Raw genomic sequence first — 20,107 nt, 5'->3', positions numbered from 1 at the left:
CATTGGCTAAAATTTAGTCTCTAGTTCTACACTAAGAAGGTGTTGTGGAATAAGGGGACCCTATATATATATATATATATATATATATATATATATATATATATATATATATATATATATATATAGGGATGTATTCATTTCCTTTTTACATATTTCCTCCTTTATTCTTCTTAATATGGGCCGTTAGATCTCATTCATCAACGGTCCAGATGATCTGCATTATTACACTATAATGGTGCATTATTAGTCGGTGTGCATTATTCAACTGAAAATCTGCATTATTACGCTATAATGGTGCATTATTAGTCGGTGTGCATTATTCAACTGAAAATCTGCATTATTACGCTATAATGGTGCATTATTAGTCGGTGTGCATTATTCAACTGAAAATCTGCATTATTACATGACACGTGACATCAATCTAACCGCCGGATGACAAAATCGTGGGGCTGAGATCAAGAAGGAAAAAAGAGAAAATATGCAAAAAGGAAATGAATACCTCCCTATATATATATATATATATATATATATAACTCTTGGACATATATATAAGCAATATATAGTAGTAGCTTGTAAGTTGACATTAATTAAAAACTCCTTGCCAGAGGTAATGAGTTGTTAAAGAAGTGTTCTGTCTTTAGTGCATGTGCAGGACATATATACAAGTTACAACATTATAGGAGGTAACTAATAAGAAGAATTTTCAACGTGAGTTTTAGATTAAGATATTAAATATGTCTTCTTGGAAATAAAGTTGGCTTTACATAAATTATCAAAAAGGGCCTGTCTGTTTATCATCTATTTGTAATATTAGAGAGACTGATCTTAACTCTTAATTAAGCTTTACTAATATCTGATGAAATAACAGCAACTCACCAAGATCTGTTCAGAACCAAAGACTGTACATACACCAGAATTGATTTATAAAAATAATGGAATAAGTACTAGGTTGACTTCCATTGTCATATCTGAACAATTCATCACAAATTAAAGAAAGCCAACACAAAATATAACATATAGGATTGGAATATATCTAGAATAACAATAGTTAAAAGTCAACTTGAAATTAATGCCATTACGTGGAAAGGGATCACAAAGTGACAAGATTGGATATAAATAAATAAACATAAAAATTAATACCATTACGTGAATATTAAGGTTCAATGCATCTATATTAATTGTATCTCCCCTGGCTAGATAAAAAATAGATTTTGATTCAAATCCTAAAGGTGTAGGGAAAATTTTGTTCTCTTCCGTAATGACTCAATTAGTCACAGTTTGTGGACAAAACGGTTGGAATCCATGGTTAGTAACTATAGTCTACAGAAGAATTTACAAAACGGAAATAGAGGTTTGAGATCTTGTAAAATGATAAGTAATCACATAATACATATTCAGTTAGAAGAAAATAATTTGGGATTAGTGTTAGAGTGGACGTCGAAATCATCCTATAATTAAGAATTAAAGATATACTGTATAAAATTAAAGGATTTAGATCCACACCAAATCAGGATCTCAAAAATAGAAAAGGAGAAATAATACTGCTAAATGCTAATAATATGAATCTACTACACTAGAATGAACATTCAACTAACATGGGCAAAAGGCAGTTTAGAGATGTTTAGAGATGTCAATCGGGTGTCTGCTAGCGGTTTTCGGACCAACTCTATTCGGATTGCGGGTTAATCAGGTGTGAGCTAATCAATTTATATTTTTATAGGGTTAATAAATATTTAACTCACCATAGAGTTATGATCAACGTCGAACCAATTTTAAAGATCGAACTGGAGACCAAATTTAGGTCATTAGATTTAGTTTTTAGATTAGATGCTCTGTTGTGTAAATTATTTCGGTCTTCATTACAAGCACATTTTACTTCATTGCATTAGGTTTATTACTTCATTGTATTAGGTTTATTACTTCATTCTGGTACGTAATACCTTGAAACTATAATATGTTTTTACTTACTTTCAATAGGTTTTGAAATGATTCAACACATGCTTCATTCGAATTCATTGACCTGTGTTTTTACTTTATTCACTTTTAAAAATGCATTTTATTCTAGTAGGTTTATTACTTCATTCAGAAACATTATTACTTCATTGGAAAATGTTTTTTTACTTCATTCCATTAGGACTTCAAATGCTTCTACACATACTTCATTCAAATAGTTTATTACATCATTCCATGTGTTTATTACACCATTCAATTAGACTATCATTCCAATTTTTTTCAGTGTCGTGGCGGCGGTAATTCACATTGTAGAGAGAAAGAACGGTACGCGATGGCGAAACCGCCTTTACGTACTGGAATGAAGTAAAACCTACTGGAATGAAGTAATATATTCTGGAATGAAGTTAAATCTTCGTAATATGTTAGTATGACTTATTTTCCCTGGGATGAATTAAAATAGGCTCGTGATGAAGACGAAAATAATTTATAAATTTGAGCATCTCATCCATAAAAAACTAGATCTAAAAACCTTAATTTAGTATGGTTCTGCGATTCGGCAATAAGGAGTGGATTTGCTATAATGGGACTCTTTAACCATAACCCTAAATATTTGTATTCCATGCTAGCCCAACGAGCTAATCGGGTTGCTACCGATAAAATTAACATGTGATCAACCCAATACATGATGAAAATTAGTTATATTTATAGAATGTAAAATATTTAATAATGATAATTTTGAGATATATGCTTGAACTCAAATATGTAGTTCTTCGTCCATCCCTCTGTAGCTGAGTCGTATTCCTTTTTTGGGTTGTCACATTATAGCCGAGTCATTTACTTTTTTAGCAAAAAGTAATACCACATTTCTTCTCTAATTACCCTATACATCTATTTACCTTTTTCCATTCTATTTTATTTTCCCTTTACTTAACTCATTTAAAACAATTCTATGTTGGAAAGAAACGCTTTAGACTAGTACAAAGGAACGGAGGGAGTACTAATTTAAAATTTGTATAGATAAAAATAAAACATAAACATATTTTGAAAATCTTTAAAATGTGTTTTAGAAATTAAAATATGTCTTAAAATTTGAATTTTCTAATTTATTATTATATTTAAAAAATTTAACATATATGTATATTTAATACAATTGAAGGTTCTTAATGTTTATACACTCAAAGATTATTACTAGTATTTACATATTGCATGCATATCAGTTTGAACTAGGCGAAGCAAGTAAAAAAAACTTGAATTTTGTTGGTCCCAATCATTTTTGGCATAAAGTTGACCTAATCAAATTGCTGAAATATATATTTTGTTGATTATAAGAGTGAGTAAAATAAAGGAGTGAAATGATGAGAAAGAGTAGGCTTACCAAAACCTCTCATCAATCCAACGGCCAAGACTCACAAATCGGCAGCGAACCGACGGTGTCTCAGGTAAGTGGGCCATATATAAAAAATAATGGGTCATCTCCATTCTCCAATACGGGCCAAGAATACACCACAACACAGGGGATTAGGGATTATTAGCTCAAGCACCGCAGCCAATTTTATACTACATCATTTCATAGAGATGGAGATGGAGATGGAGATTGTCACGCCCGCATTTCCTAAGGATAGGAAGTACGGTGGACCGCGACTAGGGGAGGAATAAAGAAGCGGGGAAGAAAGGGGAGAACAGGAATATTTGACCCAAAAACATTTATTAAAAAGAAGTTCACTTCAAACATTGTACTAAGAAGACATTACTAAAGTTAATATAAACAGAGTTAAATAAAAACAATGTATCGGATTACAAAGCAGCGGAAAAGACCAAAAGACAGATGATGCCGGGTATGACGACACGACACCATCCAAAAGACCAAGTAAAACACTCATTTGGCTTTCACTGCTCAACATCCGTCATCCCCATCGCCGCTCAACCTGCACATTAAGAAAACAACATGCAGGGCTGAGTACTTATTGCACTCAGTGGACACACGCCAAAATCATAGTTTGTCATGCCACATCAGTGTAACCTTGGGGTTTTAAGTGTAAGAAAATAACCCAAGTACACAAAATATATTTCATAAATTCGACTGCGCAGTCATTTTCAGATATTGCCACCCTTATTCCCACCATCATACACTATCTGATCCAACGGTGACAAGGGGCGTGGCCACACCCCAGGTCAACTAGACCGGCCAACTTGCTCTCAGATGGCTCCCGGTCTCGTGTACACTAGCCTGAGGGTTCGCAGCCCAACAGACCCGAATTCGATTAAACATATGTGGTAAACCACTTCAGATAGGTTTCAAATCAAAACAATTGGCAAGACAAACAGTTCACCTCCATAAACATTTCCGGAACAAAGTCCGTATTTAAAGATAACCCACATAAAAGTAGGGTAGAAAAGCCCACCTCGATTGCTTAGCTTTTAAAACAGTTCCCTTCAACCACACTTTCCTCGTAAAAGATCACCCTTTTGAAAGATAAATAAATATCATAATTAGAGTCAGGGTAGACGATGTTTAACGACAATGCATGATTCCTACTTGGATGACTTCAACATCTAGCACGTTACCCGTATACACACTTAACAACATGTTATAACAAACACACAAAAAAACACGTCCGAAACACACCACGCACGCACCCGACACGCATACCACGTACCCAAGACGCGCACACGACACAAACACAACACTCAAACTCCCGGAACACCCACACCGCACAAACGGCTCACCTGGCTCGGAACAGGTTCGGGAAAAAGGCTCGGCGTCTCGGCCTGGCTCGGTACCTCGGCCGGCTGTCTCGGCCGCCTGTGTCTCGGCACCTCGGCCGACCATCTCGGCCGCCTGCTCGGCACCTCGGCCGACCGTCTCGGCCGTCCGGCTCGGCACCTCGGCCGACCGTCTCGGCCGTCCGGCTCGGCACCTCGACCGACCGTCTCGGCCGTCCGGCTCGGCACCTCGGCCGACCATCTCGGCCGTCCGGCTCGGCACCTCGGCCGACCATCTCGGCCGCCTGCTCGGCACCTCGGCCGACCATCTCGGCCGCCTGCTCGGCACCTCGGCCGACCATCTCGGCCGTCTGCTCGGCCGCCTGCTCGGCACCTCGGCCGACCATCTCGGCCGTCTGCTCGGCACCTAGTTTACACCCCTTTTCCTCTGACCCCCGATTCTCAAACCCTATACGACAAATACACCACGCATTCTACATCCCAAAACACACCCAAACACCTGGGATCATCCCTTCCAGACTCTCCACAAATCTGCCCTAGGCTGAACCCTACAACTCTCGGCCAACACACACGAAAACTCTCGAACCAAACACTGATTCCTCCGAGCCATCTCTTGGCCAAACACACCCACATACATCACAAAAGCACAACACTCAGAAACCCAACCATTGCACATGAAAACATCTCCCAAAAACATACAATTCGTGAATCTGCGCAGTTTACTTGCAAAAATCATAATAAAATCATACGACATCCAATGAAGCTGAAATTTACACACCACACTGAAGACACATCCAAGTTCATACAGTTAAAAATTCGTACCAAAAGAAGATCGTTTGCTCAGTCAAAAAGGGGTCGGAACCCACTGTCAGTTACCATCAAAAACATGCTTCACACAAACACATAATCCCACAACTTATTCAGCATCTAACCCCTCCAAAACGTTCTACATGCATGAATTCGAATTAAACGAGAGTTGAGGCCTTGTGTTACCTTTCCCGGATAGTTCAACGTAGTGAAAAAGCTTTACTTCCTCTTACGACTCCGATTCACGACGAAGGGGGGTATCACCTTGAGGAATCCAAGACGATGATGAGAGGGAGTGAAAGGGGAAAGGTAAACCGAGAGGGAGGAGGGCGAGAGAACTTACCGGTGAGAGAGCAACTTCGCGAAAGAGAGAGATGAGAGATTGAGAGAGACCGAAGAGAGAAAAAGATTGGAAAAAGGGGAATGAATCGGTTAAGAGGGAGTGGGGGAGGTTGAGAAATTAGTGGGGAGAGAGGGAGGGTTTTCGAAAAAGAGAGAGGGAGAGGGAGAGAAAAACCGAGAGAGAGGGGGGGGGTTTAATTTATTAATTAAGATATTAATTTGCTTTTCAAATGACCATAAAACTAAATATTCACACCCATAAATAATATAAAACAAATAAAACATACCACACCATATCTTAAACAAGATATACACAAAAAGCAAACACCCCTTAAATAAAAAAAAACGGACATTACATTCCTCCCACCTTAAAAAAAATTTCGTCCTGAAATTTGTTAGATTACTCAAACAGTTCTGGAAACTTCTCTCTCATCTTATCTTCTGATTTCCATGTTGCTTCTTCGATTCCATGATTCCTCCACCGTACTTTCACCGAAGCAATTGACTTATTCCTCAATTCTTGCACTCTTCGGTCCAAAATGGCCTCGGGCTTCTCCTCATAGCTTAGATCGGGATTTAGGACCATCATCTCTTCTTGGTGAACGATGTGTGTGGGGTCAAACACGTACTTCCTCAATTGTGACACATGGAAGACGTTGTGCACATTTCCGAAGCTTGGTGGTAGGGCCAATCTGTATGCTACCATGCCGACTCTATCCAAAATCTCGTATGGACCGATGAATCGGGGTCTAAGCTTTCCTTTCACTCCAAAACGAGTTATTCCATTAGAAGGGGAAACTTTCAGAAAGACCTTTTCTCCGACCTCGAATTGTAAATCGGTCCTTCGAACATCCGCATAAGATTTCTGTCGATCCTGTGCCTCCTTGATCCTCCCACGGATTTGTCGGACAATCTCTATCATCTCTTCTACAGAGTCTGGTCCGAGAATTCTTCTCTCACCCACTTCATCCCAATAAAGTGGCGACCTACACTTCTTTCCATACAATGCCTCATATGGAGCCATCTTGATAGTCGCCTGGTAACTATTATTGTACGCGAACTCTACCAATGGCAGTACTTCTTCCCAACCCCAGCCTCGATCAAGCACCACGGCTCGTAGCATGTCCTCCAAGGCTTGTATCGTTCTCTCCGACTGCCCGTCGGTTTGCGGGTGGAATGCTGTACTGAAATTCAACTTAGTCCCCAACTCGCGCTGCAGGCTTGTCCAAAATCTAGAAGTGAATTTAGCATCACGATCAGATGTGATTGTCGCTGGAACTCCATGCAAGCGTATAATTTCCCGTACATATACCTTAGCCAACTGATCGGATCCATAAGTGGCACGAACCGGCACAAAATGGGCAGATTTGGTGAGGCGATCTATAATCACCCAAATCACCGTGTTCCCTCGCTGGGATTTTGGCAGTCCTACCACAAAGTCCATTGCAATATGTTCCCACTTCCATTCCGGAATCTCGAGGGGTTGCAATTTCCCATAGGGCCGTTGGTGTAGCGCCTTTACTTGTTGACATGCCAGGCATCTCTCCACAAATGCCGCAACATGCTTTTTCATACCGTTCCACCAAAACTGTCTTTTCAAGTCTTGATACATTTTGGTGCTCCCTGGATGAGCAGCGTATGGGGTTTCATGTGCTTCTCTCATGATTTCCATCCTCAGGCCTTCATCCTTAGGCACACACAACCTTCCCTTGTATGTGAGACCATTATCCACTGCCTCACGAAAATTTCCGAGTTCACCCGTCCTCACTTCTGAGCGAATCTTTTCTAGTAACGTATCTCGCCGTTGAGCTTCCACAATTCTGGCTCTTAAGTCGGGTTCCATCATCAACGTGGCTACTATTTCTTCCACAGTCTCGGGCATTCTCACTACTTCCAACCGCATCTTACTGAACTCTTGGATTAAACTCTCCTCGATAGTAAGAAAGGTGGCCAGCTGAGATTGAGACTTCCTACTAAGAGCATCGGCCACTACGTTTGCTTTTCCCGGATGGTAATTTATACCACAATCGTAGTCCTTCACCAACTCGAGCCACCTACGTTGGCGCATGTTCAACTCCTTTTGCTCGAAGAAGTACTTTAGACTCTTATGGTCCGTGTATATTTCACAACGGACTCCATAAAGATGATGTCTCCAGATCTTCAAAGCATGTACCACGGCTGCCAGTTCCAAGTCATGCGTCGGATAATTCAGCTCATGGGGCTTCAATTGTCTCGATGCATATGCAATCACTTTCCCCTTCTGCATAAGCACACATCCAAGTCCCACCTTCGACGCATCCGTATACACCGCATAGTCAGTCTCTGGCTCTGGCACGGCTAGGATTGGTGCGGTGGTCAATTTCTCCTTCAACAACTGAAAGCTCGCCTCACATTCTGGTGTCCAAATCATCTTGACTCCCTTTTTCAGTTGTTGCGTCATTGGCCTTGCTATCTTCGAGAATCCCTCGATGAATCTTCGATAATAGCCCGCCAGTCCTAAAAAGCTTCGGATTTCGTTTTGTGTAGAAGGTGACTTCCACTCCTGCACCGCTTCCACCTTGGCCGGGTCCACACGAATTCCATCTGAGGTTACTACATGTCCAAGAAAATTTACTTCCTTGAGCCAAAACTCGCATTTACTGAACTTGGCATATAGTTTCTCGTCCCTTAGAGTTGCTAGGACGGTTCTCAAGTGCTCTTTGTGCTCCTCCTCGTTCTTTGAGTAAACAAGCACATCATCGATGAAAACTAGGACAAACCGATCCAGAAATGGATGGAACACGCGGTTCATAAGGTCCATGAACACTGCCGAGGCGTTCGTCAGTCCAAAAGGCATCACAACGAACTCATAATGACCATACCTTGTTCGAAAGGCTGTCTTGGGTACATCTTCTCGCCGAACCCTCAGCTGATGGTACCCAGACCTCAAATCCATCTTAGAGAAGACTCCTGCCCCTCGAAGTTGGTCAAACAAGTCGTCTATCCTTGGTAGTGGATACTTGTTCTTCAGCGTCAGTTTGTTTAGCTCCCGATAGTCGATGCACATCCTCATCGTTCCATCCTTCTTCTTGACAAACAACACTGGTGCTCCCCATGGCGACACGCTAGGTCTAATAAATCCCAATTCCAGCAGCTCTTGCAGTTGCACCTTAAGCTCCTCCAACTCTTTTGGTGCCATTCTATAAGGTGCTTTGGATATTGGTGCCGATCCGGGCTCCAGATCGATCGTGAATTCTACCTGCCTGTCGGGTGGGGGTCCCGGCAATGCATCAGGGAAGACATCGGGATATTCACTCACTATCGCCACATCTTCTATCTTCCTGTCTTTCTTCTCCTCCCCATTCAAATAAACAAGGTACGCTGGACATCCCTTCCTCATCATTGTAGTGGCTTGCAGCGCAGAGACAATGGACTTGCGTCGGCTCAATGGGATTCCGTGAAACTTCGTCGGCTCCTTTCCGGGGGTTTCAAACGAGATTTCCCTTTCTCTACAATGAAGGGTAACGTGGTTCTCCGCTAACCAATCCATACCCAAGATTATGTCTACGCTACCCATCGTCATTATTTGCAAATTATGAGCCAACAAACTGAGTTCACCTATTCCAAAGTTCACACATGCACAAGATCGGGATATATCTATAGTCCCGCCTACCGGTGAGGTCACACTCATAGTGGGTTCGGTCTTAACAGTAGGTAATTCCAAAGTATCCACACAAGACGTTGATATAAAGGAATGCGACGCACCCGTATCAAACAAGACAACTATAGGCATATTGAGAAGTGTGCCCATACCTGCCAAGTTTCCTTGCCCAAAGGTTTCTTTCCCGTTTGCCGGCTGCTTCCCCTTCAAGGCGTAGGCCCTTGCTTGCGATGGTAATCCTTGGCGGCGTTGTTGCGGTGGAGGTGCAGGTAGTGCCTGAGATTGTGGACGGAAGCCTAGCTGGTTCTGTCTCGTTCCCGTTCCCATGTTCTTATTTGGGCAATTTCGGAAGAAATGGCCACTTCCACCACAGTTGAAGCACCTAGGGTCTCGACACTCCCCGGCGTGGTACTTGAAGCACCTTCCACATTGAGGGTTCCTCGGCGGAAAGTTTGCACTCGGTTGGAAAGTATTTTGTCTCCCGCCATTGTAGGGTGGGTTCCTCATGTGTTGTGGCCTCTTACCACCATACTGAGCCTGGTCACCATCCCACCTCCTCTTCTCTTGGTGGCCTGACTGAGCTTGTAGGGGTGTCGCGTTTGTTGTTGCCACAACTCTTGGCTTAGGGAGTGCATCTTCCACGTCCAGTGCACAAGTCAAGATCTCCGAGTAGAAGAGTTCTCCTCGACAGGCCAATGCGGCCTTTATCTCATCTCTGAGCCCGGCCCGGAACTTCACCGCCCATTTCTCATCGGTGTCCATCAACTCGGGCGCATATCGTGCCATCTGCGCGAGGGCTCGGTCATACTCGGTTACAGTCATTCGACCTTGGCTTAGCGTGTGGAATTCTACCACCTTGGCCAGTCTGTACGTCTTTGGGACATACTTGTTGTCGATCTCTACTTTAAACTCCTCCCATGTTAGCGCTTCCAGGCGTGCAGGATCCATAGTTCTCTGCCGAGTCTCCCACCAGTAATCGGCAGCACCTGATAATTGAAAGGTAGCGCCAGCAATGCGCTCCCTATCTGTGCACTCCATGACCCTGAAAATACGCTCGAGACCGCGTATCCACTCTTCCGCTTTTGATGGATCTCCTTGTCCATCAAATTTTGGGGGATTCTGCCTGGAGAACGTAACTATGAATCTTTCTTGTTGAGGCGGGGGTGGAGGTGGTGGTGGCGGTGGTGGTGCCTCCACGTTGGATCCTTGTCGTGGTTGGCGTGCACGTCTTGGCGGCATTCTGATTCAATATCCAAAAAGTGCTACTACAATTCTCATCCAAAATTACCACTTTCTCAAAATTTTCTTATAAAATCTTCATGTAGTATAAGATGCAACACATAGGATATATATATCAAAATCCAAATTCTCATTAAAAGAAAGGAGGTCAAACGTTGTTCTCAAGAGCAGATCGTACTGAAAACAAAAACTGAAAAGACAACGAACTATTCTAATTCTCGACTACGACTCTATCATCCTCATCCATAGGCCCTTCCTCTGGGTCTTCGTCATCGTCCTCCTCGGGGTTCTCTTGCAGAGCCACCTCGGGATTCTCTTGCGGAGCCTCCTCGGGTTCTTCCCCGTAGTCGCCTTCAAACCCTTGCTCATCCTCGTACATGCTCACATACTTGTCCTGATACGCAATCCTCTCTGGCACATCCTGTGGGGGCTGTTCCTCTCGGGAGTCTACCAGTGCACAATACACGGCCTTCCGAAAGCCAGCCATGTCACCCACCATGTCATCGGTAGCGGGCTCATGCCACGTATACCTCCTCGCCGTTCTTTCGGCCCACTCTTTCCAGCTGTCGGGGAGCAATTCTATTAGCTTCTCAATGCCGTCATGCTCTGTCACTCCGAACTCCTGAGCTGCCCTCCAGAGGGTATCGAAGTGTGCCACGAACTCGATCAACGGTACGTGATCCTTCTTCTGGTACACTCTATAATCTCTGAGCACCCTCTGTGCCCTAAGTCTATCGCGATCACTCCGTCGCGGGGTTCGGAACATACGCGCCATCTATAGAAAAACAGAATCAACCGCCTCGCGTATAAAAACAGAGTGCATAACCGAAAAGAGGGAGATATGTGTATGCAGACGTATCGATGTTCTAAATCCAAGCCCGCTGGTGTTCGAAGGCCAAAAGTCCTTGTCTACTATAGGTCCAAAAAGCACTAGTGAAATCCTATCACGTCTAAGTTCAAACATTCAAAAGGCCAACACATTCTCCCATAAAAGCTCACATCAACATTCACGTCCTCATATCATCATACATCAGCTACATGCTTTCAAGTACATTCGACACACAAAAACAGTTCATGACCCACAATAACAATTCACCATTCAAATAATTTCCAACTTTTCACACCAATTTGCACCCTTTTACATGCGTCAATATTTACTTAAACTTTCCAAAAATCATTTTCTCCAAAACAACCCACACACAAAACCATTCCACACTTTTTCAAAAACTCAACTCTTTACATCCACGTTCCAACGAAACCCAAATTCACAATTCCCTCCACTTACATATACTTTCCAAAAATTCAAAATTTTCATTACCTCATTTCAGGTTGAGTGCGATGAGTCGGATGTTGAGCCAATGACACTTTTGGAAACTTACACAATTATTTATTTTGACACAGGGATACAAACTAAATCAAGACAGAAGAGACTCTTAGGTCCAGAGCAGAAAGAAAACCTAGGCTCTGATACCACTCTGTCACGCCCGCATTTCCTAAGGATAGGAAGTACGGTGGACCGCGACTAGGGGAGGAATAAAGAAGCGGGGAAGAAAGGGGAGAACAGGAATATTTGACCCAAAAACATTTATTAAAAAGAAGTTCACTTCAAACATTGTACTAAGAAGACATTACTAAAGTTAATATAAACAGAGTTAAATAAAAACAATGTATCGGATTACAAAGCAGCGGAAAAGACCAAAAGACAGATGATGCCGGGTATGACGACACGACACCATCCAAAAGACCAAGTAAAACACTCATTTGGCTTTCACTGCTCAACATCCGTCATCCCCATCGCCGCTCAACCTGCACATTAAGAAAACAACATGCAGGGCTGAGTACTTATTGCACTCAGTGGACACACGCCAAAATCATAGTTTGTCATGCCACATCAGTGTAACCTTGGGGTTTTAAGTGTAAGAAAATAACCCAAGTACACAAATATATTTCATAAATTCGACTGCGCAGTCATTTTCAGATATTGCCACCCTTATTCCCACCATCATACACTATCTGATCCAACGGTGACAAGGGGCGTGGCCACACCCCAGGTCAACTAGACCGGCCAACTTGCTCTCAGATGGCTCCCGGTCTCGTGTACACTAGCCTGAGGGTTCGCAGCCCAACAGACCCGAATTCGATTAAACATATGTGGTAAACCACTTCAGATAGGTTTCAAATCAAAACAATTGGCAAGACAAACAGTTCACCTCCATAAACATTTCCGGAACAAAGTCCGTATTTAAAGATAACCCACATAAAAGTAGGGTAGAAAAGCCCACCTCGATTGCTTAGCTTTTAAAACAGTTCCCTTCAACCACACTTTCCTCGTAAAAGATCACCCTTTTGAAAGATAAATAAATATCATAATTAGAGTCAGGGTAGACGATGTTTAACGACAATGCATGATTCCTACTTGGATGACTTCAACATCTAGCACGTTACCCGTATACACACTTAACAACATGTTATAACAAACACACAAAAAAACACGTCCGAAACACACCACGCATGCACCCGACACGCATACCACGTACCCAAGACGCGCACACGACACAAACACAACACTCAAACTCCCGGAACACCCACACCGCACAAACGGCTCACCTGGCTCGGAACAGGTTCGGGAAAAAGGCTCGGCGTCTCGGCCTGGCTCGGTACCTCGGCCGGCTGTCTCGGCCGCCTGTGTCTCGGCACCTCGGCCGACCATCTCGGCCGCCTGCTCGGCACCTCGGCCGACCGTCTCGGCACCTCGGCCGACCATCTCGGCCGTCCGGCTCGGCACCTCGGCCGACCATCTCGGCCGTCCGGCTCGGCACCTCAACCGACCGTCTCGGCCGCCTGTTCGGCACCTCGGCCGACCATCTCGGCCGTCCGGCTCGGCACCTCGACCGACCATCTCGGCCGCCTGCTCGGCACCTCGGCCGACCATCTCGGCCGCCTGCTCGGCACCTCGGCCGACCATCTCGGCCGCTTGCTCGGCACCTCGGCCGACCATCTCGGCCGTCTGCTCGGCACCTAGTTTACACCCCTTTTCCTCTGACCCCCGATTCTCAAACCCTATACGACAAACACACCACGCATTCTACATCCCAAAACACACCCAAACACCTGGGATCATCCCTTCCAGACTCTCCACAAATCTGCCCTAGGCTGAACCCTACAACTCTCGGCCAACACACACGAAAACTCTCGAACCAAACACTGATTCCTCCGAGCCATCTCTTGGCCAAACACACCCACATACATCACAAAAGCACAACACTCAGAAACCCAACCATTGCACATGAAAACATCTCCCAAACATATACAATTCGTGAATCTGCGCAGTTTACTTGCAAAAATCATAATAAAATCATACGACATCCAATGAAGCTGAAATTTACACACCACACTGAAGACACATCCAAGTTCATACAGTTAAAAATTCGTACCAAAAGAAGATCGTTTGCTCAGTCAAAAAGGGGTCGGAACCCACTGTCAGTTACCATCAAAAACATGCTTCACACAAACACATAATCCCACAACTTATTCAGCATCTAACCCCTCCAAAACGTTCTACATGCATGAATTCGAATTAAACGAGAGTTGAGGCCTTGTGTTACCTTTCCCGGATAGTTCAACGTAGTGAAAAAGCTTTACTTCCTCTTACGACTCCGATTCACGACGAAGGGGGGTATCACCTTGAGGAATCCAAGACGATGATGAGAGGGAGTGAAAGGGGAAAGGTAAACCGAGAGGGAGGAGGGCGAGAGAACTTACCGGTGAGAGAGCAACTTCGCGAAAGAGAGAGATGAGAGATTGAGAGAGACCGAAGAGAGAAAAAGATTGGAAAAAGGGGAATGAATCGGTTAAGAGGGAGTGGGGGAGGTTGAGAAATTAGTGGGGAGAGAGGGAGGGTTTTCGAAAAAGAGAGAGGGAGAGGGAGAGAAAAACCGAGAGAGAGGGGGGGGTTTAATTTATTAATTAAGATATTAATTTGCTTTTCAAATGACCATAAAACTAAATATTCACACCCATAAATAATATAAAACAAATAAAACATACCACACCATATCTTAAACAAGATATACACAAAAAGCAAACACCTCTTAAATAAAAAAAAAACGGACATTACAGAGATGGAGATGGAGATGGAGATTAGAGAGAGACTTCATTTTTTTAGGATTGGCTTATAGTGTAAGATACTTGTGAACAAATATAATTGTCCTAAAAAAATGGAACAAATTATAAGGCCCGACCCAAAAAGGAAAACATGTATTCACCTCCCGCTCTTCTGAAACTAGTACTATATATATTGCTCAGTTCATTGTCAAATTTTCATTTATTTTCAAATAATTAAATATATTTGGATCGCAAGTTAAGTGTATTAACAACAAATCTGCATATATCCCATTTTTGAAGTCTATACAACAACAAAAAATAAGCCATTTTCTGAAGCTGAGTTTGCTACAGAATCAGCAAATAAATTTCCGTTGATGTTGATTTTGGCACAACTGAAACTTGTCCCTCAGTTCTTGAAACGCCTTCATGGTCTCCGCGTCGAAACCCCCAGCAAACTGAGAAGAGAAAATATTAATCTCCGCGACGAAACCCACAACCATAAAAATATTCTTACCTGATGAACTCGAAAGGCGAACTTGACGCCTTGGACTATGAGATCCTCTTCTTCAGGAACACCGGTTACCATTCCCAGCTCTGCCGTTACTCTCTTCATGTACTTCATTGCCAATTTCACTGATGCCAGTTTTATCTGCAAAGTTCAAATGCCATATAAATGATAAGAACAAATTGACAGATCTCTCTTGTTGAAAATGTGGCAACAACATCATATGTTATATTGCATAAATTTATAAATATCAGTTTATAACAATCAACATAGCAGCAGAACATATACAAATCATGGTAGGTAGAAATAAAGAACCAGATTCCCTCCCAACTGATTACTAAAAAAAGTACTACTACTGAGAAGCACGTGTGGACAATACAAAATTAGGCTTAATAAGACAAAAAAACTTGTCAACCCCATTGTCCTCTCTACCTAAACTGAATCATTCACACCCTTTATTTAATTTATTCTTAACACATGTTTTGCCTAAATAATTACCAATTTCCTCTGTTGTGCACACACCACTAATAAGTTGCAAACAAGATTCACCTGACTCACAAAGCCGGTTTCAAGCATCCAATCCATCGGAATATGGTGAAGTTTGTACCGATTAGTAGCCACTTCTCTCAACCTCGACAAATTGTAAACACTGTGCTCCAATCTGCATTAAACAATGCACCAAATTTGAATTACTACTTGCCATCTTATAACCTTCAAAATTTTTAAGTGGCATTTTACATACTTGTCGAAGAGGGACTGCATTTTCTTGAGAGCAGGAGCACAATGCAGCCTAGAATCATCGCGAAACGACAAAACTTCAAACTCCAGCTTCTTCAGATCAGAGTAGCCAAAAGCAGCTTCTCTCAGTGCATCAGCCTTCTGCTCCGGCCAGTTGAAGTGCTTCAGCACAGCTCTCTCATCAACCAGATGTGAGAGCTCATCATCAAGCCATTTAACAAACGGGACAACATCTTCAATGTCAGTGAAAGCAGCATTTTGAACTTCTTTGATCAAGAAACTAATGAAATCTCCTTGGGTCTCCACATCTGTCTTGATCTGCAATCAATTCATGGGAGAACATTAGTAAATATAATTAAATCAAAATGGTTGAATTTAATTAATAGAGTCATAAAAGACCACATGGTTTCATTCAATATGGATTTTGAATTCAACCCCTTTTTATCTTCAAAATGAAATTGACAAAATCCAGTAGGGAAAAAAGCATTGCAGAAGTCCAAAAAAAGACAAACAACATAACCCGTGTCCGTGAGAATGTGACATGTTAGTAAATCTATTTTAGATAAGTGGCTATTTTTTCATAAAAAAATAGTACTAATAAAAATAAGTAAAAAAATTTACCGCAAGTAAATGTGAAGAGCGGTTCTCAATTTCTCCAATCATATCCTTGGCCGCAGCTCCGGCCAATATCCCATCGGAGGAGGCACCGGAATCGCGTCTAAAGCTCGAATCCCTCCGCATCAGCGAGTGGTAAAACTCAACAACCTCCGGAACTCTCCTGACCTTTGCCAACGCCGCCTTCGATTTACCCCCCTTCGGAGGTGGTGGAGGAGGAGGAGGCGCAGCCACCTTGGATTTCGCCGGAGGCGCTGGCGGAGGAGGAGGCATCGCAGTACCCCCCTTCGGAGGTGGTGGCGGAGGAGGCGGCGCAGCCACCTTGGACTTCGCCGGAGGCGGTGGCGGCGGCGGAATGTTGGAAATCTCCGCCAATGTGCGGTCAGCTGAATCAGCAAGAGAGGCGGATGAACACTGAGACGACGACGGCAGCGGTGGCGGCTTCGGAACCCGCGGCGCGCGGGATCGAATCGCGATCATCGCTTCGGAAGTTCCGTGAATCTCCTCGGAATCGAAGCGGGAACTCCGAGGCCGCTCGGCGTTCTCCGCCGTACCTCCAAGATCATCCTTCTTCAGGCTCGCGACGGACTCGCGGAAATTCGAGGCAATGTTACTCTGCGTGACGCATTTTCGCAAAACCTTGGCAGAGAAATTGGATTTGTGGTAATTATTGGTGACATCAGCGAGATTCGGCGGAGAAGACGAAGACGAAGAAGACGTTGTTTCCTCGTGCTCGGCGAATGCTCGTTTAATATCGCACAATTCGGCCTGCATGTATTTGATCTTCTCTTCGTAATTGTGATTCTGGTTGGTCAATTCGATGTGCAGAAACTCGTTGTCATTCCTGAGCCGCTCATTCTCCATCTCCAGGCACTCGATCTTCTTCCTAAACCGCTCAATTTCACAATCCTTGTTCGAAATCTCGCTCTCCAGCATCGGCAGGATCGCGACGGACTCCTTCAGCAGCTTGTGCTCGAGGAGCTCCGTCTTGAGGCGCGACTCGCTCTCGCGCAGATCCTCGACCAATCGGATGAGTTCGGAGACGTCCGGCGGCCGCGGCTGGACCTGCGCGGAGGAGCGCGGGAAGTAGGCGCCGAACGAGCGGGAGAAGCCGTTGCCGGAGCCTTTCTGTCCTGTCGGCTTGCCGGATCCCGGCGGTTTTGGCGAGGCGTCGGGCTTAGCCTTCGTCCGAGCAGGCGATTTCTGCAGTCCCATCGCCGTTTTGACTTTTGCGGCGACCATTCTGTGTTTCTGGTTTCCAAAAACTGGGAGCAGAGACGATGTTTGAATTGCGTAAAATTATTTACAAATTGTGAATGGAATGGGAATGTGGAAAGAGTAGGACGAGAGTAGATGGGTCGTTTTCGTTATGACTGTATTTTGTAGATTGGTTATTATGGCGTGGTCGTGAAAGCAGAGCAGAGAGAGAGAAGAGTGAAGAGAGTAAGGGTTTGAGATGGAGATGGAGATGAAACGAAACGGTCTTCTTTTCTTGGATCCTGTCTGATAAACAGAATTCAAATTTTGATTGATCCACGCGCTCGACTCTTTATTCGTATATGGAAAGTAAAACAGCTAATGGTACACTATATAATGACAATCGTATAAGAGCATCCACAACCGTGCTCTTGCCAGCGGCACGGTTGTGGGCCCGGGCGGTACTATTCATGCCTGCTCTCTGGCAAGAGCACAACACCCACAACTGTGCTCTTCCGCAAGGACGAGCACAATTAATATAAAATTCAATTACACAAAAACATTTTCATAATACTAAAATTCATTAAAAAAACCACAATAAAAATAACAAATTACAAATAAAATAAAAAGACATAATTAAAATCCTAAAAATTAAAAATTACATAATTAAAATACTAAAAATTAAAAATTACATAATTAAACTCCTAAAAATTAAAAATTACATTGGCTAATATAACCCGAGGAAGACTACGCATCCGGCGGCACCAACCCCAATTGTTTTTGGAGACCCAATATCATGGACTCGTGCGTTTGAAGTTGCGTGGGGGTCATAGTTGACCTATCGGCCATATTGAGTTGGGCCAAAAGGGCCCACAACGAGTTGTTCGGGGGTGGAGGTGGAACATAGGGTGCGGGTTCGGGAGCAGGGGTAGATGGAGTCGCGGCGCGACGTCGTTCGGCCGCCGCCTTCTTCCTACCTTGCGGTCGGCGTCGGGAACCGCTTGGTTGGGCATCGGGGCTACCCAAGTTAGCTTCGGCGAGTTGGCTAGCCACTTCTTCGCCGGCGTCGGATAGGGATGCCGACCGTGAGCGTTTGGAGGAGCCGCTAGAGGAGGATGTTATGCCTCCCTTATACTTCGGGTGCGTCCGCGTCTCCTGCCAAACGTTAAGATATTTGAACGACTTACCGTTCATGGATTGGTAGGTGCTCAGCGAGGCGGTGATGATGTCGACCTCGCTTCGGCCGCTCCCGGCATTCCGGGACTCCTGGATGAAATAGCCGTTGAACTTGCCAATTTCTTCGTTGGCTCGGCCGATGCAGTTGCGCACCATACTCTCGTTGCGCTCGATCGTTCCCGGCGGCCGGTGTGCATTGTACCGGCTAGAGACGCGCCACCAAAAGTGATCGCCGGATTGGTTCGTTCCAACCACCGCATCTTCGGAGATTTCCAAGTACGCCTTGAACAATCTTTCCATCTCCGCCGGTGAGTACGGTGTGCGGACACCGGCGCGAGATGGAGGATTCGGCATTTGGGAAGGGGCGCGAGGCCTAGGCTCCGGTGTCCACCCGTAGCGCCCATCGGAGGCACCTTGATCGTTGATTGGGTATGGCCGGTAGCCACTCGGAACGCCCGAATCTTGGGTGAGAGGAGGGGCCGAATATTCCGTTTCCGGACTATGAAACGGTTGCGAACCGAACCATTCGGGGTTCCAACCGTGAGAGCCGCTTGGGTTGTCGTCGTTACCGGACATAGTGGTGTTGTAGGGTGTGAGAGGAAGATGAAAATGGATATGAGAGATTGATGATGAGAATTGTGTAGTGAAAGTGTGAATTTTTTGGAGTGAAATTGGGGGTATTTATAGATGAAAGTGTGTATTTTTGGGGTAAAAAAAATAAAAAAAAAATTAAAAAGTGGGGAAAAACGGTTATAAACGGATATAATTTTTTGGGGAAGTGAAATTTTTTTTTTTTTTTTTTTATCGATTTTTTAATAAAAATCCGATTTTTTAAAAAAATAAATAAAAAAATGTTTGAAACCAACGGCTATGCCGTTGGCGAATGGGAGACCGCCACGTGTGCGTCCGCTGGCACGGACGTGCTCGATACATCGAGCAGCGCCGTGCCAGCGGCGCGGTTGCAGCGGTGGCGGTCCTTCGCCTTGCCGCTGGCACGGACGGCGGTGGCGCCAACCGCCACCGCTGCGGATGCTCTAATGTTCTTTTAAAAATTACTAAAAATTAAA

General features: G+C 44.1%; 1 protein-coding gene across 1 annotated transcript; it reads right to left on the bottom strand.

Moving 5' to 3' along the window:
* Positions 1-15,014: 15,014 nt before the first annotated feature.
* LOC121805626 (protein CHUP1, chloroplastic-like) lies at positions 15,015-18,207 on the bottom strand. The gene is made up of 5 exons (XM_042205557.1): positions 16,674-18,207; positions 16,057-16,370; positions 15,864-15,975; positions 15,324-15,458; positions 15,015-15,264 (listed from the first exon to the last, which is right to left on the bottom strand). Exons 1-5 carry the CDS (start codon positions 17,907-17,909, stop codon positions 15,163-15,165), a joined length of 1,899 nt encoding a protein of 632 aa, XP_042061491.1. The 5' UTR covers positions 17,910-18,207; the 3' UTR covers positions 15,015-15,162.
* Positions 18,208-20,107: the final 1,900 nt, after the last annotated feature.

The sequence above is a fragment of the Salvia splendens genome, chromosome 5 (genome assembly GCF_004379255.2).
Source record: "Salvia splendens isolate huo1 chromosome 5, SspV2, whole genome shotgun sequence".
NCBI classification, from domain to species: domain Eukaryota; kingdom Viridiplantae; phylum Streptophyta; class Magnoliopsida; order Lamiales; family Lamiaceae; genus Salvia; species Salvia splendens.
The sequence above is the reverse complement of the archived record's forward strand: the minus strand, read 5'-3'. Positions and strand labels throughout refer to the sequence as shown.

Excerpts from the sequence above, each read along its gene's own strand:
- LOC121805626 (XM_042205557.1), bottom strand. The coding sequence starts at position 17,909 with ATGGTCGCCGCAAAAGTCAAAACGGCGATGGGACTGCAGAAATCGCCT. Across the intron at positions 16,371-16,673 it reads GCTCTTCACATTTACTTGCG|ATCAAGACAGATGTGGAGAC; the intron begins GTAAATTTTTTT and ends AATTGATTGCAG. Across the intron at positions 15,459-15,863 it reads AAACCGGCTTTGTGAGTCAG|ATAAAACTGGCATCAGTGAA; the intron begins GTGAATCTTGTT and ends TGAACTTTGCAG.